At 42.6% G+C, this 27,921-nt stretch overlaps 1 protein-coding gene across 6 annotated transcripts in view; it reads right to left on the reverse strand.

Annotated features, from left to right (window-relative positions):
- Positions 1-27,921, reverse strand: part of TMTC3 (transmembrane O-mannosyltransferase targeting cadherins 3) — a 210,869-nt gene that overhangs the window by 141,442 nt on the left and 41,506 nt on the right. For all 6 annotated transcript variants that reach the window (XM_029601657.1, XM_029601654.1, XM_029601656.1 and 3 more), the window contains 3 exons: positions 26,133-26,350; positions 19,568-19,786; positions 11,123-11,222 (listed from right to left, as the gene is read on the reverse strand). In XM_029601657.1, coding sequence (XP_029457517.1) covers positions 11,123-11,222; positions 19,568-19,786; positions 26,133-26,321 — 508 coding nt within the window. In that variant the 5' untranslated portion in view covers positions 26,322-26,350. The remainder of the gene's footprint in view (positions 1-11,122; positions 11,223-19,567; positions 19,787-26,132; positions 26,351-27,921) is intronic.

Raw genomic sequence — 27,921 nt, forward strand, 5'->3', positions numbered from 1 at the left:
TAATCTATGTATTAAAAAATGAGGTGGGGTAGGTGGGAATCAAACTAGTAAATATTTGCCCAGGAACCAGTACTCTCACATTCTCTGATCAAATAAGTGACCTTTGCAATCTCACAATTCTAATACTGGCAAACAAATGCTACCAGGGGTGGTTCTATAATGAGGTTGGGCGAGGTGGCCGCCTCAAACGGCAAAATTTGAAGGCAGCAAAAAGTGCCCCCAAAACGCTCCTTACCTAGCTGCCAAACACAAAAATATGGCTGAGCTAAGCAAGCATATTGCGTAATAGAATTAGTTAAGATCCCTGCCTATTATCCCCAAAGAGAAAGGCCAAGACACAATTCTTTACACAAGCTCAGAAGACACAGAATTAAAGGAAGAAAAGTAGTGAGATGGCTGCAAGTGGGCAACTAAGGCAGGGGTGAGCATTAAACCTTGACACGGAGAGGGGAAACGGATTATGGGATGAAGTGATGTGGAAAACTTGACAGAAGTAGGCTTTGAGGCAAATGATACCTTTTATTTTTTTTTTCAGCTTTTGGCTTTACATAGGTTTGTTATGAATCTGAAAGTATTTGATTTCTGCTAATTGATTTGCCAGAGAATTCCTCAAGAGCACTAGAACATTCTTCCAACTCAACTACAGTGTAATTCTTAGAGTTAAAGGTAAAGCTGAAACAAAATGGAAGCCCCACATATGCGTTACTCTTATCTTTTCATCTTTGCAAATGGTTTCTTATAAGCTGCTGTAAATAATTTCTGCTCAGTTATGGTTAGTCCTATCTACCTTCTTTGCTGCTCTCTCCTCTTCCTCCCTGTCTATCCCTCCCCCCGCCCCCTTTTACTATTGCCTTCTCCATCCCCCCACACCTGTTTTTTGTAATTTCCTCCTGTCTCAAGTTCATTGTGAACCGGCGTGATGTGCCCCACGAACACCGGTATATTAAAAGCTGTTAAATAAATAAATAAATCTTGTAACAGTTGGGCTTGTGGGCAAAAATTTTGCCTTTTTGCCAAAAGTATACTCAAAGGGGTAGATTTAATAATTTTGCGCGAGCGCGTACTTTTGTTCGCGCACCAGGCGCGAACAAAAAGTACGCTGGATTTTATAAGATACGTGCATAGCCGCACGTATCTTATAAAATCCGGGGTCGGCGTGTGCAAGGGGATGCACATTTGTGCAACCTGCGCGCGCCGAGCCCAGCGCGTGCTGCCTGTTCCCTCGCCCTCCCCCCACCTAACCCAACCCCCCGGCCCTATCTAAACCCCCCCCCTTACCTTTGTTGGCAGATTTACATCTGCTGAAAGCAGATGTGAATCTGCGCGCGCCAGCGGGCTGCTGGCACGCCATCACCCGACCTTTTTGCCCTGCGCGCGTAAATCTGGCCGGATTTACGCGCGCAGGGCATTTAAAATCAGGCCCAAAGGTTTTAAAAGGAGATATTTAGTTTTATTTGTTAATTTCCTTTACTTGAATTTGCTAGACCGGGGCAGCTGCAGGAGTTTAAACCAACTACTAGCAGATAGAAATGGAGGACACACCTTTTTCAGTGGCATCACCACTAGTATATATATAGATGGTGCCAAATAAGCAAAAGTTAGTATCCTTATGTCAAATCAATGGAAGCAAAAATATAGTTGCACTGGAAATGGTTCAAAGAAGGGTGACCAAAATGATAACAAGGATAAAATGTCTCCCCCTATGAGAAAAGGCTAAAGAGGTTAGGGATGTTCATCTTGGAGAAAAGATGGCGGAGAGGGGATATGATAGACGTCTATAAAATCATGAGAAGACTAAAATGGGTAAATGAAGTGGTTATTTACTCTTTCAGATAACACAAAGACTAGGGAGCATTCCATGAAGTTAGCAAACAGCACATTTAAAACAAATTGTGAAATGCACAATTAAGCTCTGGAAGTCATTGCCAGAGGATGTGATAAAAGGTACTTAGCCTAGCTGGGTATAAAAAAAAATAAATAAAAGTTTGGACAACTTCTTGGAGATGTCATAAATTGCTATTAATTAAATTGACTTAGGGAATAGCCACTGCTTATTGCTGGCAATAGTAGCATGGGATTTATTTATGTTTAGGTATTTGCCAGGTACTTGTATCCTGGATTGCCACTGTTGGAAACAGGATGCTGGGCTTGATCTCTTGGTCTAAGCCAGTATGGCAACTTCTTATGCTCTTATTCCTAAAACTACTATTATCTTCAAACACCTCAAAGTAAAGGAGAAAAATCCTCCAAGATAAATCCTCCCTCCAAACCATAACCAAGGATATCAGGGGAACAAACAAAAAAGAGGAGGTAAGGACAGTGCTCAGGTTCCCTCCCATAGGGAGCAAGACCAGAGACCTCCAACCATAGAGAACAGCGCAGTAGGTTCCTGGACTGTACTAGTAGGATTGAAGGAAAAGAAATTAACAGGTAAAGCTAAATTTCTCTTTCCTGTGTGTTTCGACCAGTCCAGACACATAGGAAGTACTCAAGACCACCCTCACTCTGGTGGGAGGAAAACAGTTCTGCTCTGAAAATACCTGCCTAAAGTGCTGTATCCCCTTGGCTTGCACATCTGACCTGCAACATGAAAGAATGAATGTAAGGCAGATCAAGTGGCTGTCTCTTGCAAATGTCCTTTGGGGCCATTGTTGTAGCATAGAATTCCTGAGCTCTGAAGCATCACCAAAGCAAAGGCCCCTACAGTATTGTGCTGAGCAATCATCTCTCCATTCACCTGGACCATTACAATTTTTTTTAACTTTATATTTATTAATTTCATCAATTTGAAGAAGGAATACAGCCTGCTTATAGACAAAAAGATAACTGGTTACACAAATTAAAAAAAAAAAGAAAAATACAAATAAGTACATCAAATACCAGATCATCTCATAAAGAAACATGTTTGAAGGAGCAGAAAATATAGGAGATAAAGGAAATAAAAAAAATATTTGAAACTAGCTTAGCATATACTTCAAGCAGTGATACATCTACAGGAACAAAATACAGACCTGTTAATTACCAGGAGATAAAGATAAAGCACTCCTGGAATTATTAAAAGACTTGAGTTGCTCTGGAAGGAAGAGCACAAAACAATCATTATAATATCTAATTACACACTTAAGAACAAAAGAACATCCTAAAGATACAGCTTGAGACCACAGAGCTAGGAAATCTTTCTGCCTCTCGTGTGGAACGAGAAAAGTCAGAAAAATACACATTATCTGACTGTGAAATAAAGAGGAGATAGTCCTAAAATATCTTTATCACCTCACTTACTTCCTGCTCCGAAATAGAGCATTCAATAATCTCGGCATTAGAGTCCTCAAGAAAATCAGTCAAATTTTCAAGAACATTAGGCTCCTTGCCACAATTTCCAAAAGGCAGACAGCCCAAACAAAGGGGAAAACATATGGGATTTCAGCATAAAGCAATCACTGCAAGCCTGAAAGGCCTCCAGACTTACAACACAAAAGCTGGAGCAACCTCTGGTTAACTATATTGAAGAAGTGTGGGAGTAAGCGTCCAAGGCTGCCAGGAAGGAGAGATATTCCTCTATCTCACCACCATAATAGCTTGAAGAAACTTCCACCAACCCTGAAGATCAAAGATAAGCCAGAAGAAAAACATCCAACCTCAGGACCATAAAGTAGATGGAATATCTGTGGGGATCCTGAACCACAGCTTCCAAGGCCTACAGCCTTCAAGTGTAGGCTTTACCTCTACTCCCTTTGGAGACTGGCATGCAGGGGAAACCCTTCAAGGCTTCTGTGATGGGGCAAAAACATTAGTAAATATCCATCCTGAAGAATGTCCAAAACCCATCAGTAGAACATGATATAGATCCTCTCCCAGTAATTTTACTGGTAACAACCATTCACTGGGGTTACTATGGGGGAAAAACCTACTGATCTCCTTGGGTCAATCAAGCAGTCCTAGAAGAGCTGGCACTGCAATCATCAACTTCTCGGATCTGCAAAACAATTGATTCTTCCTTGATGTCTGCTCCTATGGAAGAAGAATGCTCCCTAACCTGTAACTTCTAACCTCTTAGAAGCGATTCGAAACACCCTGGAAGGTTACGCAAAGCCTTCTTCAGGGAGGCACTAGGGCTTAGTGTCCCTGAGATCCTCTACCAACAACCTCCTTTAAAAAGCTGGTTGAGCCAGACACTCAACTGCCACCCAGCTGCATAACTTTAACAGTCTCTACACAAACTGCTGACCCACTGAGCAAGGGGACATACAAACAGGATCATACAATGCATCCACCAAGAAGGCAGCCTTGAACTCAAAATGAACTGCCCCTAGACTCTCAGGGAGGCATTTCCACCAGCATCATGTGCCCAAGCTGCATAGTCCCCACAAGTGGAGGATTGGATGGCGAAGGCTACAATGTCCTGCAACCTTCTGTTATAAGAACCATCCATGGAGGACCACGGCAGGCTCCCTCCACCTACCGCTCTCGCGCTGGCATCTTGATCTGTCCGGGGAGCCGTGGCAGACGTGTCCGGCTGCGTGGGCCCCATGCTTGACTTCTGCCATCAGCGCGGCCTTCTTGGTGCGCCCAAGCCCATCCAGGCCCTCCTATTTCCTGGCTGCCTTTGGCGCGCGGGTCTCTGACCTTCATTTAAAAGGGACCACGTCGGGAGGCGCCCTGGCTCTACCCTCCTGACCCCCAGACCTTGCCTTGGCTTCCTTTGGCTCCCATTCCAGTTCCTGTTTCCGATTCTACGTTCTGACCTGCTGGACCTGAGACCCACGCTTGACCCTGGACTATGAGATTCTCTGCCTGCGTTGAACCATGCTTGACCCCGGACTATGAGATTCCCTGCCTGCCCTGATCCACGCTAGTAACCAGACCACGTGCTCTGCTGCCTGCCACTGTCACGCCATACCAGGACCACAAGTCACTCTGGATCCAAGACCCCATGAAAGTAAAAGCCGGCCTCGGTACCCAAGGGCAACGAGAGCTGGTAGTGGTGAAGCCCCAGCAGGGTCTCAGCCTCGCCAGCCGACTGTGGGGACCTGTAGGGCTCCTCCCCATAGGTAGCACAAACTCCCCCTCGGCCCAAGGATCCACGTTCCTAACACCTTCAAGAGCTATGCCCCCTTCCACAAGGATGGCTATTTTACAGACTACATCAAATTATGGAAAAAAAACAAACATTGTTTATTCCTAGGAATGGTCCAAGAAAACAAACTGGTAACCGATCCAAGATGGTTAGCAGCAAACAGACAACAAGGTGGAATCGGTATAAAATGGACTTTATTGGACCTTGCCCGACTCTGGCCGAGTTTCGCTCTACGAGCTGCCTCAGGGGCTTTAGAGCCACTTGAATTGGCTCAGATAAGCACGGACGTCACATATATCATAATTGGAGAAGCATTAATCAGCGAACTGACTATCGGACCTGTTTTGAAACAGATGCTTTCAATAGCAGACCACTGTAAGGGCAGTGATATCACAATTCTTCAGTGGAACGGCATACAGCTACTCGCCGCTCAACAAATGCTGTACAGCATTTGTTCGAGCGGCAGCTCGTAGAGCGAAACTCGGCCAGAGTTGGGCAAGATCCAATAAAGTCCATTTTATACCGATTCCACCTTGTTGTCTGATTGTTTATTCCTAGACATGTTCCCCTGAATATCCCTTACAGGAGCTCCCAAGCAGGCTAGACTATGAGCCCCAGGTCATAGTAAAGAGGAATGCCAAAGGCAGACCACTGTCCCCTTTCAGGATGGAATCTACCACAGTGACTCCTCCACCCCCCTCAAAATCTGAGAGACAAAGGAAACAGTGTCTTCCTTCAGAAATAGTAGAATGATTTAGGAGACCCTCCTCTGTCATAAAACAGCTTCCCCCTATCTACTTCCATGGCCACCTGCCCTACTAAGCCAAGGGGGGGAGGGGGGAGAGAGACTGGACCCTCCAAACATTACAAGCAACACAGTGAGCTTAGAACACTTGGGTGCTGACGCTGACAGAGACCTCAGCCAAGGCAGCCTTGAGCCTCCTCCATCACCAGGATACCGCCGTGTCATGCCTGGGGCCATTATTTATATATTTTGTTTTCTTTTTTCTTTTTACAGCTAAAAATAGGCATGTGAGGAAATGAGACCCGCAGAAACCCCCTCTCCCTTAGGGCCCTGGATCAGGAAACACAGAGACTCAGTTAAATGTGGCTGTGGGAAAATTCAGAATGGCAGCAGCCGCCAGGGGCAGGGCCCTGTTGTCTGCCCCCACCATGAATTTTCCATGCAAAAGTGCATTAAAGGAGGAAACTGAAGAAGCTAGGACCCCCCCCCCCCCCCAATCAGAGCATTTGCTCATCCCGAATTAAGGGAGTGGCTGCGGAATCCATGCACCAGCCCCATACTCACCCTTTGAAACACTGGCGCTGCTCTACCTTTTCTTTAGGGGCAGTGGACTGACTGAAAAAGAATGATGCAAATGGCATAGATATTCAGGCTGTGGACCGGCTGAAATTTAACATCCATGGCCACAAAAAAAGCCACAGAGGGAAAGCCTGCAGACCCCCCCCCCCCCCCCCCCCCCCTCCATTTTTCACTCCCTTGCAGTTCTTGGCCCTACTTTCCTTCAGATGCAGCAGCCCTGAAAATTGGCTGAAGCTGCTCCCTAATACTCCTACCAGCAGCTTTACTACAACCATAAGGAAAGAAAACATTTCTAGCCAGAGATAGGAAGAAAACTCAGACCCTCTAAAAATAGTGCATCTGAGCCCAGGTGTCCTCCCCTTTATTCAACCAAACCTCAAAGGGAACCTGGGAGCCACTCACCAGGTCCTGCTCAAGAAGAAAGAGCGAGGGGAGAGGGGGGCACAATAGTGGAAAGCAACAACAACAACTCCTTAGGAGACTGCCACTTGCTTCAAGGAAAAGATTCTGAGCTATCCTGCTACTCCCAAGCTTAACTAGGCCCTGCAGAGAACCTGGGAGGGACATAACTGGTCTCGCTCAACCTGGTCCCAAACCAGGGAGCCTGGTACCAGAAAAGCTCAGCTAAGGAAACAGTGTTGCCTTAGGACTGACACGATCCACCAGGAGGAGCCAAAGGCTGAAGCCTAGGAACTAGAAATCCTACTGCACCATCTGCTAGAGACAGAGAATACCGGTTTTTGTGCATACTGAACCATCCTATATGCTAGTGATGACGTTACTGAAAAAGCTGTGTCCTCTGCCTTCATCTACCAAATATGTGTTGTAAGCCAACCAGTGTAGCAGGATAAGGACAAAACCTTTATATTTTTTCTCTAGAATAAATTCTTTGCCTTGCATTTTGTCCATCAATATTGGTTTGTTATAGAAGAAACAAACATTTGCCTATAAGGGCATGTGCAGCCCTTCCCTGAGACTGTGGCAGCTGGCCACTAGAAAATGCAGTGAGAGAGAAAAAGGGAGTTTGCAAGCTTGGCCTCAAGCATGTCAGGAGACAGGTCCTGTTGAGGCTAATCAGAGGCTGCTTTGGAGAGCACAGAGGCTGCTGAGAAGACAAAGGGCCAGAGATTGCCTGGGAAGCAGGGGCTTGAGCAGAGCGGGCTAAGACAGCTCAAAAGCCATCATGCTGGAAGGGGATGTCTAAGAGGGCTGAGCAGCCTGCTGCTAGGGGATATAGTAGTGTGACAGGGTACAGTAGAAGAGGTAATTTCGCAATGACAGAGAAGCTGGGCTAGCCTGCATGTAGTTGCCTTCTGAATATGCTTGGGAATGCACTGATGCATGAGTTGAAACTGTGGTCAGGCAGAGGAATAAGGAAACTATAGGTTTCAGAAGCTAAGAAAGTATCTTTATAACATATCAGGTATGCTAAGGGCTAAAAAGGCCAGGGAATTCACAGTCCAGTCCTTGAAGTCTGCCCAGAAGCTATCCATGGAGCTCAGGAACCAAAAATATGAGACATTACAAACTGTTACCATGGATTTCAAAGATTTTTTTTTTTTTTTATTTGCTGGGGATTTCTGTGAAGAGCACTGTATTTCCCTGATACCTATGCAGAATGCATTAAAAGGAAAAAAACCTCCACAATTTTGTCATGTGGGCAGAAGACGAGAGACCAGACATGAAATCACAATGCCATAATTGTTCTTTTGCATTTCTGCTTCCAAAACTTTGATGCTTTTTCCAGGCAGATCTTGCCTCCCGTTATTTTCACCCATCATTAGATTATCTCTCATACAATGCCAATGATGTTTTCATATCTATCTTCTGGTGCTGCAATGATTTTAACATTGATCTCAAGAACTACCAGAGGAGACCCATTTGGTCTCATCTGCTTAGTAGACTTTTATAGTATATTGTTTCTTAAAAAACCAAAACAAACATGCCATTGCATCAATCTGTTTACCAATATTCATTTCATTTTTAACTTGTGTTTCAATTCAGCCTTCAAATACACAAAAGCACTAGAATTCTCTCATCTAAGCAATTAAAATTTATTCAAAGCCAGAACATCAGCATTTCACACTCCTGCCTTCAAATCTTGTACATCTTTCTATTTGACCACAGTAGTCATTTGAGGAAACAGATTAGGATGATTATTTGGGCTTCCTGAAAATTTAGCTGGAACTGCAGCATAATTCACTTTTGTATCCATTCCACTGATGCATCCCCCTTTTTAACTATGCTGAATCTAATGGTACGGAGCTAAAATGTCAGCATCCGGCTTTAAGGCTCAGAGAAGATGACTTAGCCAAAGGATTGCCCAAGCAGCAGTTGCTAACAACCATTGCTTTGTTTGCTAATTCCCTTACTGATAGTTTCCAGATGATCACAGATATGTTCATGCAGCAGGTCAACATACTAACAGTTAAAGGTTCTATAAACAGAAATCTGTGTTCAAGGAGAGCTTGAAAATTAAAAAAAAAAAAAAAAGTCTGTATATCTTTATTATTACTCAATTCACCCTTTTTTCCCCTTCACTCTTCGATACTTACAATATTGTCTGCCAGACTTACTTAATAAGAGACATTCTAAACCAATTCTCCTTCCCCATGGGTTTTTGCAGGAATCTCAATTCCGGCTTCAACTTTAACAAGCAGTCAGGATATCCACTGAAGGATTCGTGTACAATGGTTTGCATTTTCCCCCCAGTCATGGAATAACTCACTGAAGGATAGCTGTCCTCACACACACACCAATGACTCTTCTTCTGGAAGTCAATCCATAGGTGCAACTCTCTCTGCTTTAAGCGTTTGAGACCGACTGTCCAGGCTACTGGACTGCACTTCCATTTAGCTTCTCTATTCATCCATAACATACTGTCTATTCTGACACCATCAGTTAATCCTCAGCTGCAAAACTTGTTTAATGCCAATTCTCCTCTAGTCTATAGGGAAAATACTCCTGCCAAATGAAAATATTCCACAAACTCAGAACTATTTATTGGTTTTTATATACCGCCGCTCATCAGAGATATCACGTCGGTGTACAGAGAACGAAAAATACGCAATTGCGTTGTACATAAAACAGTATGTTAACAACTGAGGAACAATGCATTAAAACAGTTAAATGCAGTAACAGGAAAGATTATATAGATAATAAAAATATAGAATATGTAAAAGTACAACTTAAAATAGTACCAAGAGATAACTGTAGGAAGGGATATGGGGGAGGTATAAACTTAAATTGGTGGAAAAAAAGAGAGAGTGTCAGGGAGGAAAGGATTATATACATGTGGGGCTGTTAAATACAGCAAATTCTTCGGTTGCATAAATTAGCAAAGAGGGTACTAGGATTGAAAGAAAAGGAAATGAAGAATCTGGTGTAGAAAGGAGGTCGGAGAGAGGGGTTGGAAAGAGGGGTAGTACCTTCAGTATCTTAACTTAGATTGATGGAACTAAGGGGGGGGGGGGTTAGATAAGGGCTAAAAAGGAATACGTAAAGGTCATGTGTAGGCTTGAGTGAAGAGCCATGTCTTGAGCTTTTGCTTGAAGGTCTTTGGGGACAGTTCAAGACATATATCTGTAGGCATGGAATTCCATAACATAGGGCCAGCTAGGGATATGGCACGAGCTTTAGTGGATGCATATTTAAATAGTTTTGGTGAAGGGGTTTGCAGGGTGGCTATGTACGGATTTCTAGTTGGCCTGTTAGAGCTACTGAATTGAAAAGAGTTGGAGGGCCAATTCATTTCTGGGTTGTGGAGAGATTTGTGGATAAGGGATAATATCTTGTATTGTATACGATAGTGAATGGGGAGCCAGTGTAATTCCTTAAGTATGGGAGTGATGTGTTCCTTTGTGGGGGTGTTAGTAAGAATACGAGCTGCAGTATTTTGCAGGATTTGTAATGGGTGTATGGAATTTTTAGGCAGGCCCAATAGCAGTGCATTACAATAGTCAATTTTCGAAAAGACCATGGCTTGTAACACAGTACGAAAATCGGAGAAGTGTAATAGTGGTTTAAGTTTTTTGAGAGTATGGACTAAGCCCAATGGTGAGGAATCTCTGTTGAGCAAAGCATCACAGTATATTCAGTGTGGCCTGGCCAGTGCCTCTTAGAGGTGCTCAACAACAAAGCCCATCAGAATCAGACATCATCTAACACAGCACAGATAGACATGGTAACCAGGGGAGCTAGCATAAGGAGGGGAGGGTCCTTCAAATTCCAGAGTTATTAGGAGTTTGCCTACAATAGAGCATAGACTTGTGCCACATGTCAACATCAATACCCATCCCCCACTAAATCACAATTAAAATACAGAAATCAGCAGCATTACCATCAAAAAAGAAATAAAACAGTACCAGAAAAATAGCCATCAGAATATCCCTTCCAGCTGAACACTGGAGAAACACATACATATTCACATAATGTTCAATTAAAGACAGTGCTGGACAATACCAGTGTATTAGTTCAGCAATAAAAAAAGGATGAATAATTACCACTTTTTTATTGTTTTATCATTTTGACTAAGGAATTCCTTAGATTATGTATGGCTCTTTAGCACTGTAGACTCCTCTAATAAAGGGAATATCCTATTTTAGGGTATTATACTGCCTTCAAAGCTTCTCCATCACACGCAACAATTGAACCCATTTAGTGGAAATATATAATGTGGCTAGAGGACAGTACTATGAAAGCAGAAATAGTAAGTAAGTATTTACCTATGCTGTTGTCTGGCCCTTTAGACCTGGTGTATGATAGAAATGCAGCTAGGAAAAAAATGGACGACAAAAGTTCTGCTCGCCCCACCACGCCTGTTACCTGCAGAGAAAACATGTGCATTAACCTTCCGATATACTCAAAGTAATGCGAGGCAATGGCAAGCTTAAAACGATACAATGCACAGTGCCAAGAAATGCAGCTACTCTGTAATCAAAGTCGCAAGTGCCCTCATGTGGTGAAAGCGTGGGACAGTCAGGCACTGAAAACCTAAGCATCCTTCATCAAAATTCAGTGTAGCAGATACAGGCCATTTGGCTTTATTTGAAATTAAATTTGTGAAAAAGAACAAAATCACCACAATCAGATTTGCAGGCAGGCCAAACAATTTACATTTTCAGAAATTTAAGTACATGGCACTATAACCCAAGATATTTTACTGGAACCCACATAATAAGAAATTGACTCTATTTAATTCTGCACAAGGCCTTTGTCGGCATAATGTTTAGAGTTTTTGGTTCCATGCTTTGGTATATGTTATTTGTACTGTAAGTTTATAAAATTGCCTTGTAAACCATTCTGGGTACATTTGTAAAAGGCAGGGTAAAATCATTAATAAATTATATGAATGACATGAAATACTGTGTAAAGCCTTTGTTGGCACGTTGTTTCCTGTTTTCGGTTCCGTGCTTCAAAAGTTATGGAAAACCTGGTCCAAATGCAGAGGGCGGTATCAAATGCAATACGAGGCCTACAGTAATAAGCTCAATTCAGCCTCCACTGACCGAGAAGGCTGAACTGTGACTTGCTAGCAGTATTCAGATATAGAGAGGATGGTTACCTCCATTTCCAGTACATTAAAGCCAAGTAGTACTGGGCTTAAATAACAGGGGAGTTTCAAATTAGACACTAGAGAGAAGGGTAATTAAGCACTAGAACAAGTTATTTTCGGGCCGATACAGTAAACCACGCGGGAGAGCGCCCACTCTCCTGGCGTGCACACAGGCCACTCTCCTGTGCGCGCAATTCAGTAAGTTAATTTATTTAAATTAGGGCCCGCGGTAAAAAGAGGCGCTAGGGACACTAGCGCGTCCCTAGCGCCTCTTTTTTGACGGAAGCAGCGGCTGTCAGCGAGTTTGACAGCTGACGCTCAATTTTGCCAGCGTCTGTTCTCAAACCCGCTGACAGCCAGGGGTTCGGAAACCGGACACCAGCAAAATTGAGCATCCGGTTTTCAACCCGCGAGCCATGGGCCCAGTTTAAATTTTTTTTCTTTTACTTTTAACTTTTTTTTTTAAACTTTTGGGGTATCCGACTTAATATCGCCATGATATTAAGTCGGAGGGTGCACAGAAAAGCAGTTTTTACTGCTTTTCTGTGCACTTCCCTGGTGCCGGCAGAAACTAACGCCTACCTTTGGGTAGGCGCTAATTTCTTAAAGTAAAATGTGCGGCTTGGCTGCACATTTTACTTACTGTATCACGCGGGAATGACTAATAGGACCATCAACATGCATTTGCATGTTGCGGGCGCTATTAGTCTCGGGGGGGTTGGACGCGCGTTTTCGACGCGCTATTACCCCTTACTGAATAAGGGGTAAAACTAGCGCATCGAAAATGCGCGCCCAAATGCCGGTTAACAGTGTGTTCCACCGGCCTGTTAGGGAGGTGGCAAAATCTCCATCAGTAGAAGTTTTAAGACCAAGTGAAACAAGCATTTAACTGGGATGTTTCAGGTACAATGAAGCCTGCCTGTAGGCAGGGGTTCAGACTGGATGACCTACTGAGGCTTCTTCCAGCCAAAGCTTTCACAGAAAATGAGAATCAGAAACATGTGCTATAAATTCTTGTATTTTCATAAGCTTTAAAAAAGTGTCCTTGCTCTGCCCTGCTGTAGCTGCCGCCTTCAAGGCTGCATGGGCCAACCCTATAAGAATCTCTCTCACAGATACCTCAGGGTCTCATCGAATCACCTCAGCTCCTTACTTTGGCAAATGTTGCCTTGTTTCTATGTGGCCTTATTGGTCTTCTTGCTTTATTTCCATGTGGCCTTAGAGGCCTTCCTGCCTTGCCTTGTTTCCAGTGTGGCCTATTTAGGCTGCCTTGTCTGGACCTCTTGTCCCTGTTTGGTTGTTTGCCTCCTTGGTTCCTGTCTGGGCCTCCTGGTGGCCCCTCTCGTCTGTTGCCTGTCTTCTCTTGTCTTACCATTGGTTCCTGTTTGCCTGTGTTTGTGTTCCTGTCCTATCTGGTTCTCCCTGTGGCCCTATTCCCTGTGGCTCTCTCAGTGACTCTCCTGTACCCTGTCTAGGTCTCTTAGTGGCCAAGCCTATTTGTATATCTCTGCCTTGTCTGTGTTCCCACTATGGCCAGTTTTGGCCTTCTTGTCTTGTTCTGTTTGATCCTTTTCTTGTCTAGTCCTCCCAGCGGCCTATGTAGCCTGTCTGAATTCTGCTTACAGTTTTACCTCATTGCTGCCTCTTCGTGGTCCTGCTCGGTCCAGCCTTGCCTCTCCATCAAGCCTTGTTCCCCTGTCCTGTTTTTGCTTTGCCTTTCCAGTCAGCCTTCCTCAGACTGATCGTCGTTGCAGACTCAGACTGTCTTTGGACAGTTTGATCTCTACCAGCCCCAACTGTTGCCTAAACTCCGGCTTTACCTGACTGAAGCCAGCCCTGACCTGCAATGCACCAAACCAGAGAAGTCCTGCCGGCTATCAGAACCTGTAGGCCCAACCTAAGAGGGAGGTGGATGGACAGGCAGAAAACTCTGACCTGCTCTCCTGTAGATCCCTGTACCATTCCTGCTGAGGGAATACTAGTATCCTGCTTGCCTGCGACAAATAGTAGTCCTAACAATGAAACTAAATCCTCCTGTATGCATGAAGAGGTCTTGACATACCAATCTGGAATCATAGAAAAAGTAACTACATGAAAAATGATGGGGTAGTTCATGTCATGGAAGGCTCAGCAGGCTTCTGCTCAGATGAAAAGTGCACAGGAAGAACATTTCATCCATTATGTGCAGCCTCGGACTTTTACATTTTAAAAAACATTTAGCCAGTTTGTCTTTTCAGAGCTGCTGTGCCTACAATGTTATCAGTCAGTACATAAAGATGCCAAGCACAAGAACTTAATTCCCACTAAATTAGGGCACAATCATGAACATGAAAAGGCTTGATCAGTGGAAGTCAATTTAGTTCCCTCTTGCATGCATGAAGGGCCTGTCATCACAAACCTAAACAGACTGCTAGGATCCCCTCATATTTTTAATCACCACATCACATGTGCAGACCTCTAAAGGTGAACACTGTGGAAGGACAGTGAGGACTGTAGCAGTCATTTTCTTGCATGTGTGTGAAAGCAAGGCCTTAGTTTACTTAGAGCACTGGTTGTGCAAGTCACAGAGCACTTAAGCAACTGTGTTACCTTCCTGAAGAGGATCTTTCTCCTGTGATTAACAGCCTCTTTTTTTTTTTTAGCTACATCTTTGTTTCGATAGTATCATCAGATTTAGTTAGCAAAGGTGCCTTGTTGTGGTGACTTGTGGTTTTATACAGGAAGTCACTTTGTGCTTTATTTCATTCAAGTACAACCCTGGCACCTCTTCAGGTTACCAGTAAGCCTAGGGAAAGAGTGTTAGTGCAGTCAGAGAGAGAATTAGGGGGGGATCCCCTTGAGGGTCCTGGAATAGACAACCCACTTGGAAGTTTTCTAGCAGAGCTCTGCCAATGGCTCCAGGAGCAGTCTAAGTCTGCAGTTCAAGAGGAAGGTTGGAGATTTTTTTCCTCCGTTGTATTTTTGGTCTCCCTGGAGCCTGGGCTCCATCCTGCCTGGAATCCTGCAGGGCAGGTCGCGGGCTCCACAGCTGTACTCTTCTCCCTAGATACTAGGGATATTTTCGATTTTTGGACTTGGTAGGAGCCTTGCTGGACACCTGGGCCTTTCTGGATCCAGGGCACAGGGAATCCTGTGTCTGGGACGCCCAGGATAGGGAAGACCTGCCCCTGAAGTGGTGGTGACCCGTTGCAAGGGAGAACTCCGGTGTTATTTCCTTTTTGGGAGCAGAAGTAGTTATTTTTGAAGATATGAGGGGGAAGTGTTTTCTCCCTTTTTCCTACCCATCAGCAGACCTGTGAAGCAGCAGTCCACATCCAGGATCCATCCCAAAAGAGAACTCCGTTGAGGAAACAAAGAAAGATTTCCTGACCATCTAAGAGTTGCCTTGCCCACTGGGACAGCCATCCTCTACATGCAGACGGGTGGAAAGTTTCCTTCCCTACTAGAAAAGACTCCTGCACAGATAGAGAATTAAGGAATTGTAACCAAAGAAGAGAAAAGACTGTGGCTGTGTATTATATTTATTGTACTATTATCCAACTGGCATTGATCGTAAAGATTTTAAGTTGGACACTCATCCAGTGGCTCCAGCGTGGTTGTTTGGCACTCAGCGTACAGCAAATAGAAAGCACCTCTCTCCCAGAGATACCTAAAGGGAAGTTAGTCACCCTTGCACTGGGACCCGAGAGAAACCCTTTCATCCCTAAGCCAAAGGATCCATACCCTGGGGAAAAGGTGCAGAGAAAAAGCTGTCAAGGTCCCTACTCCGAAGAGATGCAGGGTTGGAGTTACATAAGGTACTGAGATATCACTGAAGAACCAGTGCTGGTTGCAATTAACCTTCACTAATAAGGATAGTTTAAAGTTTTTTTTTATTTCATATGACAGAAGAAACAATTCTGTATGAAGACTGTTTTACATATCTGATTGGAATAATAATAAAAGCATAGAAAATATAGCTATATTAGTAATTAAACTATTTGTCAAGAAATGTCTGTGTATGCTGAAATATAAATATCATAATGAAAATGTTTTTATAAAATTGTAGCATTCGATGGTATCAGTTATTTTCTCAAAAAGATATTTCTCAGCAGCATTAATCATTTATAGAAATTAAATAAAGACCCTCATACCACCCACGAACTCTTAGATCATATAACCAGCCTTCTGGTACTGTGGGTCACAATCATTGGTTCAGAGTCAATTTTTTTGAAAGCTTTTATACTGCAATTAAAACAAGTAAATTTATTACTTTCCTTTTACTTGACAAAGCCAGACATGTTAAGTTTTGCTACCAGTATGGTCTCCAATCAGATAAACAGTACAATGTCTGGAAGGCGGCTGTTATGCACAATTTAGAAATAGACTCCATCCTCTAAAGATTTAAAAATTTACTGCAACTTCTGGAAAGGAAACAATTCCATAGGGGGAAAAAAAAACCCAACAAAACAAAAAAAACATTGTGCAAGCAAAATCTGGTGCACAATGTACCATGGATATTTTATGTTAGGATTTTGCCTGTTATACAGCCTTATCCTACCTTCATGATGCCTCCCCATCAGCAGAGGCCCTCAGTATGCCTCATCACTAGACTTGTCTAGTTCCTTCTTTTTGCCCTTGCCACGCCCAAATCCCAGTTTTATCTAAACCAGTCTTGCTTTACTAGCCTTGTCTTCTCACAGTGTCACTTCTGGCTCTATGACCTGACCCTTGTTCTTGCCTTGCAGCCTACAGACCTTCTGCCTTGCCTCATGGCCCTCAGACCTATCCTGCCTTTGGCCTATTCTCTTATATCCTGCCTTGGGGCCCTCTGGCCTATGCTGTCTGTTCTAAGCCTTGCTGTCTTTGGGCTTCTGTGTTCTTTGTTCTGTGTTTCCCTTGTCTAAGCCCTGCTGTAGTCTGCCTTGTTGGTCTTGTCCTGTCTGTTCCATCTCCAGTCTTGCTTGTACTAGAGTTCTGTCCTTGCCTTTTTTCACCCTTGTTTTGCCTAGATCCAGGTCCTCTTTAGTATCCATTCTAGCATACCCAAAATTATGAAAAATTATGAAAAATCTCCCACTCAGTAGGTCAACCAAATGTCCAACAAAAACCAAACCTACTTCAAAGACATTAACATGATGGATAAATCTGCTCAATATCCCTTAATAAATTTAATGAGTGGATAGTGGTAGTTTCATATATATACTATTAATAGGTACCATCCCAGTTACCAAATAGTATTTTGTATTATAATCATAAACACACCACCAAGCACCCTATTATAGGCAGTACCACCAAAACAATTTGTGTGATTTGGGTTCACTTATGTGTCTGAAGAGACTTTATATTGCCAACCAAACTCTTTGAATAAGGACTACTCCGCCAAACGTAGATCGCAACTATTAATTTTATTCGCTACTTGATTATTCCATATATATCATAACTGAGCTGTACTTAGCTGCTAAATTGTCCCAACAAGGCCAGGTTTCAGATCACGTCCTTCCTCAGGGGCTACAGCATCCTCTACATTGTAATATTATGAAGTCCTTCCTGCAGTAGTTCCCAAATGAAATACTTTCTTCTAAAACAAAATGGCAGACCAGCATCTTACCATACCATCCATATTTAAATATGCTACCATGTGACAATGTACGGACCAATAGCCTTATTTCTTAAAGACCACCAATCCAGTTGTTCATTTAAACCCTGGGGTTGTCTGTTTGCAGTGTGAGAATCCAATATTGCTCTCGATAATTGTCATGTCACCATATCCCCACCATAGTTAGTTCTCTCAACTTCATCGATAACAGTCCATCTGACTTCAAACGTATGCTGCTGTTCAACACATGTGATACCAAAAGGAGCTTAGTTGTCTTTAATCTAGAACGATGTTCAATCAATCTTGATTTAACTGCTCGACGGGTAACAGGATACAAGATCAGAAGGAAATCTGTGACAGATTATTTATCAAAACAAATGGTCTTTGTGGTGATATGTCCATGCCCAAAAGTGTATGTAGGTCGTACCAGTCGAGCAGTTAAATTAAGATTAATCTAGAACAATGTTCAATCAAAGACAACAAATCTATCGGCTCCTATGGTATCACATTGTGTTGTACAGCAGAATACATTTGATCAACTCAGATGGACTGTTATCGATAAAGTTGAGAGAACTAACTATGGAAGTGATATGGTGACATGACAATTATCGAGAGCAATATTGGATTCACACACTGCAAACAGTACAACTCCAGGGTTTAAATGAACAACTGGACTGTGGTCTTTAGTTTAAGAAATAAGGCTATTGGTCCATACATAGTCACATGGTAGCATATTTCAATAATGATGGTATGGTAAGATGTTGGTCCACCATTATTTATTTATTTATTTTTTTTTAGACGAAAGGATTTCATTTGGGAACAATTGCAGGAAGGACTTCATAATATTACAATGTGAAGGATGCTGTAACCCCTGAGGAAGGACATGGTCCAAAACTTGGCCTTGTTGGGACAGCTTAAGTACAACACAGTTGTGATATATATGGAATAATCAAGTAGCAAAGGAAATTAAGAGTTGCAATCTACGTTTGGAGGAGTAGTCCTTATTCAAAGAGTTTCAGACATGTATAAGTGAACACAAATCACACCGAAATTGTTTTGGTGGTATGTTTGTTTATGATTATAATACACAATACTATTTGGTACTGGGATGCTACCTATTAATAGTATATATATGAAACTATCACTATTCACTAATTAACTTTATTAAGGGATACTGAGCAGATTTATCCATCATTTTAATGTCTTTGAAGTAGGTTTGGTTTATGTTAGTATCCATTCTAGCCATAAGTCTGCCTGCCTTTTTGTAGCAGCCAAGTCTGCTCGCCAAGCCTGTTTGCCTTGACTTACCTGCCAAGCATGTTTTAATCCCTGCCTTTCTTGTCCAAGTCTCGCCTGTGTAGACTTGCTACTATAAAGTACTGCCATTGCAGAGACCTACTGGCCTCCAGAACCCAAGGGCTCAACCTGTGGGGGAGGCGATGGCTAGATGGAGGACCGGCCCTTGTCTTGCTCAGAGTCCTGCCTTGCAGTCTGTGCTGCCCCCCAGATTGAGTTCCCGGACTCTGGTGCTGTAACAATTAGCTACTAACTTAGATCATTAGCTCTCTCTGGGGCAGGAACCTTTGTACTGAATCATAACTTGCCTTGAAAGCAAGTTTGGAAAAGCAAATTATATCATTCAAAATTCAAATCTAAATTTGTGTTTGCCTTTTTCCTATGGAATGCTTTCCCTTCCAAAAGCTGCAAGAAATTCAATCATTTGGCCAAAAAAAACAAAACAAAACACAAAACTGCACGATCACAAAATTATGCAAGCAAGCAGACTTGCCGAAATTGCACCTTTATGTCCTATTTTTGATGGATCCTTAAATCTGGTCAGAGGTAAAAGGTACGTCTTAACTGGGATAGACAAACATGTATTTTACTTAAAAGACCTGCAATAGATCATTTTGCACCATTTTTCTAATATTGCTGTTGAAGTTTAGTTTTCCCTATCACTTTTTCAAGGGCTAACAACAAGTCAAAACAAAGTACAAGGTTGGGTAAGAAATAAAACTTTTCATGCTGCTTACTTACCGCTTCTGTATGTATTGGATGTACTGCAAACAGTAAAGATGCAATCAAACTGCTTTGGCTATCCAGGAAAAGCTTGCACACTTTGAGGAAAAGCACACACACCACTGCATGTAAAATCAGGTTGAGGAGGTGATAGAATACGGCATTTAGCTCACTGAGTAGATAGTTTAGACGAAATGTCAGAACTGTGAGAGGACGATAGGATTTGTGACTCCTCTCCTAGGGAAGATTAAAAAACAAATAAAAAAAAAATCAAAAGCTGTTTCTTATTCAAAACGGATTTTGTAACTATTCTATTTAAATAAACAATACTATACACAATTTCAGGACTTTGCAGGTGCTGCTTCATAAAATTTCAGAATGCTTATAAGGCAGCCCTCAAACCTGGGACCACTGAAATATTTAAAGCTTGATTTACAAATAAATCAAACTGTGGATTTTGTCACATATGCTAAGACTATGCAGATATGTAGCCAATGATTGCTGTCTTGAGCAATCTGATTGTTTTCTTTTAATTTGATATAGGATAGTGTAAGGTTTCCAGTAAATTGTAGAACTGGCACCAAAGCAGAATTACTGTTTCAAAAGCACCATGCTCCAGAGACCATGTGATGGTTTAAGCCTCACAGCAGCTTGCGGCTAGAGCTCCTGCCTGATCCTCTCCTTTTATTATCTGTGAGCCAGTGGAAGTGTCAAGATGAGTATTAAAGAACTACCAAAGTGGTTTATCACAAAAATGGGGGCAGAAAAAGCAGCAAAGAAGAAGAACTTGAATGAAATGAAAGCACCGGATAAAAGGACCAGTAGTGTGGCACACAAATCATCTATTGAGGAGGAATATATTGGATTCCAGGTACTTACTGCTTCAGGAGATTATTTTAATAAATGTATTAATATTTTCTTCAAGAAAATGGCCTAAAAACAGTGATGCTAAAAACTTTCAATAGTTGTTGAAAAAGTGGCTAATTTCTTAACTTCAGTTAGAGAACATGAGGAGAGGCTGGAAGGCATAGAACTTCAAATCTGTGACCTGGAAAATACATTTCTATACTATGGGTAGAGAACTGATAAACTTGAGACATACCAGAATTCTTGAAGAAGAAAATAAACAACTACCTAGAGAACAGAAGCCATCGTAACAATATTCATATAGCTGGACTGTCAGAATCAGCGGAGGGCTGTGACGCAGTTGGTTTTACTTCAAAATGGCTGTATGAGCTACTTCAGCTTGAAGCCCAGGAGGGTCATAGAACTTTGGCTCCGCAACTTGGACCTAATAGTAGGCCAAGGGAGTTGGCAATCTGCTTTCATAACTTTTCAGATGAGCAAAAGATATTGGAGGAAGCTACAAGGAGGAAGGATTTATTTTTTCAAAACAAATGAGTGTTTATATTTCCAGATTCGTGGTGCAAAAACAGCATCAGAGTTATTTTGAGGCAAAATGTGTGCAGAGGGGAAAAGGGGTTACAATATGCAATGCGATACCCAGTGAAGTTAAAGGTTTAAGAAAATGGTCAACATGGTATATTTCAATCACTGGAAGATGTTATGACCTATATGAAAAATGATAACGCGCTTAGCAAAGTTGGACACACTTGAAACGTTGAGTACCGATGGCTTACAAAGATGCAAGATCAGAGGGGAGTCTGTTCTTTCTAAATCACGGCTGGTGATTTGAAGACACCCTTGATCCCTCTCAAGTTGTGTGATTTTTGTTTTTCTCTTTATTTAGTTGAACCAAGATTAACGACGGACTGACTTCTTCACATTAAAATTCAGATTCTCTCAAAGCACCCTGAATTGATTTTCGCTGCAACGACCACATAGTTAAAAACATTTGTCTCACTACAGAAGGTGTCCTTGACCCTATTCAAATGTTCCGCAATTTCAGTTTGGGTGTACTTTTTTCTTCCTTTGGGAGATGGTCTCTGAACTTCTATTGAAGACAGATTTTTTTCTATGGATCACGAAGGACTTTGTTTCATTTTTCCACAACTGATTTTACATGATAATTTTTATTTAATTTTTGGACTATTTTGCATAATGTTCCAAGCCTGGTTTTTAAATCCAGTCAGTACTGCAGAAGTCTTGGTTATTTTTCATGTGCAGGCTATTCTTGGGGGGGGGGGGGGGGGGGAAGGGAGAAAAATTGGGTAGTCTTTGCCTACTGATGAGTAGTTACGGCTTGGTTGCAGTTTATATTCTCAAAGAAGGTTTTCCAATATTTTTTCCAGTTTAAAGGGAAAAGAATATTAACATGCAAAACTAGACACACTACTTAAATCTGGCAGGTGATTGGGTGGGTTCTATGATTCATGTATCATTTAATTCCAAGATAAGGGGTGTATGCATCTGGATCCACAAAGCATTACCATTAACTATACCTAGTTCCTATAGAGATCCAGAGGGATGTTTTATTATAGAAGGGACTCTGTATGGTACAGAACTGCTGCTGCTTAATATGTATATGGACCTAACAGTATCTCTTAAGAATTTTTTGCTTCTCTTTGACAGACTGAAATCTTCATCCACTGTCATTGGTGTAGACTGGAATCTTTGCCTAATCCCAAACTTAAATCACACCATTCAGGCACATCTCTCTTTCTTCCAGTGGTGTTACAGAATATTATGTAGTTATATAATCTCAAAGACATGGAGTGAATGGCTTTCCTAGACATCACACTTATAGGAGGATAGATTTTTTTTCTTATGCAGTCAGAATATTTTACTGAAAGTACTAGACTGTGACATATTGGCTTATTTATTTATTTGTTTGGAATTTTTTATATACCGACATCGTATCAGTTTACAGTTAACTTAGAACAGATAGGCAAAGGCCTTTACATGGAACGATAACTATAATTATAATTAACAGCGATAACAAGAAGCAATTACAACAATACGGAAAACTAGTTTACAGAAGGTAACAAGTAAAACTCAGAGAACAAAGTTACAAAAATTTCAGCTGACAATCATGTGGGCGGACGGGTAGGCCTGGAGAAAAAGCCAAGTTTTCAGTTTCTTTTTGAATTTAGGGGTGGATGCCTCAGTGCGCAGGTCTGTAGGAAGGGAGTTCCAAAGGGTGGGGCCGGCGAGGGAGAGGGCCCTTTTCATAGTGGATATGAGCTTGTAGGGTTTTAAAAAAACTGCGCCTGTGCATACTTTTGTTTGCGCGACCGGCGCAAACAAAAGTACGCCGGAGTCGCGCATCCTGCATCCATTCCCTCCCTATTTGTCTGATCATCACCCTATCTTATTACAGTGGCTGTTCTGGATCAGGCAGACATCAGAGTTTGTCATCCAGGCAGCTAAACCTTTTCTCCAATCAGTCCTCAAAACAAAGATTCTTTGTACAGGTAAATTCTACTTACAATTGTTGCATCTCAAACGTAAGCCCCAAGACAAAGATCTTTGGTAACTGGAGACAGGGTAGCAGGAGGGAAAAGGAGGTCTTTGTGTTGCAGAAGTTAGTTTATGGTAGAGGTAGGAAGCTTGAGGGATATGAGACTGATTTAGTCTTCAGACGGAGGCAGTAAGAGAAAAGGTAAAAACCCGATCGTTTCACAGGGTTTTACAGAGCGCTGCTGGCTCAGAAGAAAGCATGGTCAAGACTGAGCTCTCATCGAGAGCTGCTAGAGGAAACGCCTCCACAAGCTAGGGGAAAGGTCCAATGGCAGCGAGCCTAAGAACCATGCGGCGCAGGGGAAGCATGAAGGGCAGTCCCTTGAGCCTATAAGGCACCTAGGAAGACTCAAATTAGACTGAGGGGCATTCAAGCTCTTCCGATAGTGAGAGGAAGTGGAGGGGGGAGGGAGCTTCTCTTAAGGGCAAAGGCTCCTCTTAAAGGCAAAGGCTCACAGACTTTTATCAAGGGTTACAAAAAAGGGGCAGATTTTCAAAGGGGTACCGCGTAAGATACACGCGTACCCCCCGAAAACCTGCCCCAAGCTCCCCCCCCTGTGCGTGCTGAGCCTATGTTGAATAGGCTCTGCGGCAGCGCAAGCCCCGGGACGCGTGTAAGTCCTGGGGTTTTCCTGGGGGGGGGGGGGGGGCGTGTCGCGGCGGCGTGTCATCTGGGGGCGGGGTCGTGGGTGTGGCCAAGGCCTCCAAAACTGCTCCCGGGCCAGGGAATTGCGCGCCGGCGGCTGGCCCGGCAGGCATAACTTTGCCAACAAAGGTGGTGGTGGTGGTGGGGGGGTGGAGGGAATGGATGCAGGCTGCGCGGCTCCGGCGTACTTTTGTTTGCGCCGGGATGAGGGGCTCCAACTCCTCCCTTTGAAACATGCGGAGGTCCCTGGGATCATCCCCCTCCAGGGGTGGGAGTGCGCTCGCCAAATCTGTAGTGGGATCTGGAGAAACTAAGGGCACCAGGGGATCAGGAATAGGGGGCCACCCCCGAGACCACCCGCACCCTAACAGACCCCTGAGGCTCCGGGACAGGGGGAACGGGTGGTGGGGGTCAGACGCGGGATTTTTGGGGGAAGGGGGCCTGGGAAAGGATCCCCCACTCCTCCTCCTCCTGCAAGCTGGCCAAATAGGATTTATACAGGAGGAGAACAAATTCAGAAGAAAACCGGGTCCTGGATCACATCCTGGAGCAGCTCGGGGCTGAACTCGGGGGGAAACTCCTGGAAATTCTGCTACCCAGCCCCTGGCAGCTCCGAATCGGGAGCTGCTGAAATCCCCAAGATGACCGCCGTTCCTGCGGTTTGCCGACCTGGGAACGGCCTGGCCATGCGCGGGGGATTCCGTCCCCGAGGTAAATTTGCTTGCCCTGCCAAGGAGGGGCCTTCCTCACCCGGCAGGCAGGCAGAGCCCCTCACGCGATAGGCGTGACGAGGGCTCCCCAGAGGCTAGGCAGGCGTTTGGCTGCGGCATCCCCACCAAAGAGGAGCCGCGAGCTGAAGAAGGAAAACAGCTGATACCTAAAAAATAACTCCTTCAAAGCTCTGCTGGCAGGAGCGGAGGCAGGGGAGTGAACCCTGTACGCTCCTCTGAGATGGCTGCCAGCTAGATCTGCATAGAAAAAATCTGAAGGTATTTAATCTTTTCTCTTTTTTTGTACAAGAAGTCAGTCAAAACTGAGGGGGAAAAAAAAAAAAGCAATGGAGCACTTAGCTCACTAGGCAGCCAGAGGGGGAAGACGAGTGACTGGACCATCAGCCTTGGTCCCCACACCAGGGTCTATCTCCATCTGCTGGAGAGGAGGCTCAACCCACGGTCTGGACTGATCCGGGTATGTACAGAGAAATGGCTATTGTCAGAGTTATGAGTGCAAGTCAGAACACTTAACACTTGCAGATGGCTGGATTAAAGCCAGAGAAAATGAGAATATAAAAAACTGCATTGGACAGGGTTCTTTGAATGGCCCATGGACAAAGAGTGAGCAGCTGGTTCATGGAGTTCACTTTGCTATTGTTTGTTTGCTGATTTTATACCATATTTTTATTATATTTAGTAAATTAAGTTTTGCTTGTAAAATACCAGCACTCAGTCCCACCTTTTACAATGCTCTGCTTATTTGGTAGGACATGTAGATATCCCATGTATTTTTCTAGATTTAGTAAAGCTGGTCAGCTATGTTGGAGAGGATGTAGCGTTCTGGCCTCTTATGTAATGGGACTATGTGATAATAAGTTTTGGAGGCAGATGCAAACAAATACAGGTCATTCATAGCTCCACTTTGAATTTGACAGTACTTATGTTTATTGTGGAAATAGGAGTTTCAGAATTTGAATTTAAAACTACTCATGACGCACTTACTTCATGCAACCCACATCACTATTGTGTATTTTCTGGAAGTCTGTTCCTCATTTTAATCACTGGAGATCTGTTGTAGCAGAGATAGCGATAATGGAAAGGATATCTTTTGCTCTTAAAGATAACTTGGAGGGATCTAAGGATATATGGGGAGTTTACTGGTCATGGAGATGCTCGCACATATAGCTCTGAGCTTGAGTGATTTCTGAATAAAATCACTTTATTTTCTGAATCATGTTTCATTTCTTTTTGTTTATTACAAACATCATATCTGGTGCCTAATATTATTATACATTTTGTCTGTTTAGAATTTTCATGGTATAAAATTTAACCTGCTCCTGAATGTTGCTTATTGTTGTGTCTTAAAATAAAGAGATTAAAAATAAAACACACACCATGCCCTGAAATATTCTGGACACATTGCTCCACTTGAACATTGCTAAAGGACTGGGTGCCTGCTATTCAGAGAGACATCACAGAGCATGCATATAGCTGCTCACATCACTTTTCTCCTTAGAAGATCAGGTGGTAAATACAAGTTGAGTACATTTTATCCCAGCTCTGGCATAGTTCTTTTTTTTTCTTTTTTAAACTTAAGCAGGTGACCAGCATAAAAAAGATCACTTATTTATTTATTCATTCAAAATTTATAGACCGCCTATAAACATTACTAGGTGGTTAACAAGATACTATCCATAAATACCACTTGGTTCAATGCCTGAACTACTGCTTCTATAGAGTCAGGCATATACTATCCATTTATAATGCAGATACCAATAAAATAATAATTACAGCTATCTTTTACCTCTGACATAGGGGTTCCCCAAAAGTCATTCTGAAAGAGATTCTTTAGAGGAGTTGTAGGATGCAAATCTTTATTGTCCAGAATTGCTGAAACATCATCAAACACAAAGCCACACAACAGGCTGTTCCAGTAGCAGGCCGCCACAGCTCCCAAGATCAGTGCTATTTCCTTCAGGCTAACATTAGCCATCTTCCAGCAGCAATATCATGGATCAGTCACTAGAAAACACAGTAGCACAGAGAAATGAATATTTAAACTGAATTTCTGGCGCAAATAATTAAAGGCAACAGTGTGGCAGTTGGGAGTCTACTACCATTCACTGATTAATTTCCAGCCTGGTGGTCTATAACATCCTCCTGGTATTTATTTATTTACAATGATTTCTTACTTTCCTAAGTGCCAGACATCAGTTCTGGGCAGCTATCAATTTCACACACATAAATCAGAAACATAAACCCCCGCCCCTCGCCCCCCCCTAAACAAAACCCACCCTACACTTCCCCCCCCCCCCAAAGGCCTCCCAGAACAGATGAGCCTTATTTAAATAGTAAGTTTTGATTTTTTATTGCCAAGCTGATCTTTGCTTTTATCTTGTAGCCCCCTCTCTCCACAGTCTTTTACTTGCCTTGTTTTATTATGTGGTCTATATTTATTTATTTATTTATTTATTTATTTATTGTTTTTGTTATACCGAGTTTCATGACAGGCATCACATCAACCCGGTTTACAATTAACAAAGTGTGAAAAGCATAACGTAGCGTAGTAAACAATATTCTCAATAAAAACCTTGAACTTTAAATACAGGGAATCAGAAAAAGGAAGTGAGAAAGTTACAATAAAACAGGGAAAAATTAACTTGGAACTGGAAGGGGGGAGAGAAAAGAACAGAGCAATATTTACAGTTCAGCCAATTAATGTAAAAAATTAGCAAGATGAGTAAATAAGACTATGCGAATAAATGTGGCGGTACATCACTGTGAGATGGAACATACGTAACCAGAAGGCTAAGTATGACACAGAATATGAATAAATATGACACAGAATTTGGATCCAATTGTGCTGTTGCGTGAAGTTTTATTCAGGGCTTGGAAATGCTTTTTTGAAAAGCCAAGTTTTTAGTCTTTTCCTAAATGTTAGAGAGCATGGCTCCTGTCTCAAATCTGGTGGGATAGAGTTCCAGAGAGCTGGACCTGCTGAAGAGAAGGCTCTGAGACTCAAAGATTTATGTCTGAAAGCATCATTGCCTCTGAACCACGCACTCGTTCAAGATTATGTGCTAATGTACATTAATTCTGTCATGTGCAATTAGTATGGATTCCTACACTTTCAGGGGAAGGAGCAGGTGAGAGTTAGTACTGCAGGTACAATCACAAAACCAGAATGTGACTGCAGAGCCAGTCAAGGTTTCGTGTACTTCACTCACTGGTAGTACTTTAAGATATAGTTGATTAGCTCCAATATTCAAATTTACACAGCCCAAGAGAAGTTCCGTAGACATCTTTATTACTTATAGAGCCTAGTAAGGCTGGGATCAGTGATCTATTCACGGCAAAAAACGTTTTATTCAAAAATAGCCATATGTGCTAGAGGTAAACGTATATATAGTAGTGTTTTCTGCTTTATACTTGCTAAATTTGGGGAAATTCTATTTATTATTTTCAGTGTAAAGGGTTCCAAAAATACACATCATTAAAGCTTATGCAAAAAAGCCATTTCCAAAAGCTAATACAAAAAAGCAAAAAAGATTTGAAATGAATCAATGACTATTCTAAAGATGTGAAGGCTTAAA

This window comes from Rhinatrema bivittatum, chromosome 4, assembly GCF_901001135.1.
Source record: "Rhinatrema bivittatum chromosome 4, aRhiBiv1.1, whole genome shotgun sequence".
NCBI lineage: Eukaryota > Metazoa > Chordata > Amphibia > Gymnophiona > Rhinatrematidae > Rhinatrema > Rhinatrema bivittatum.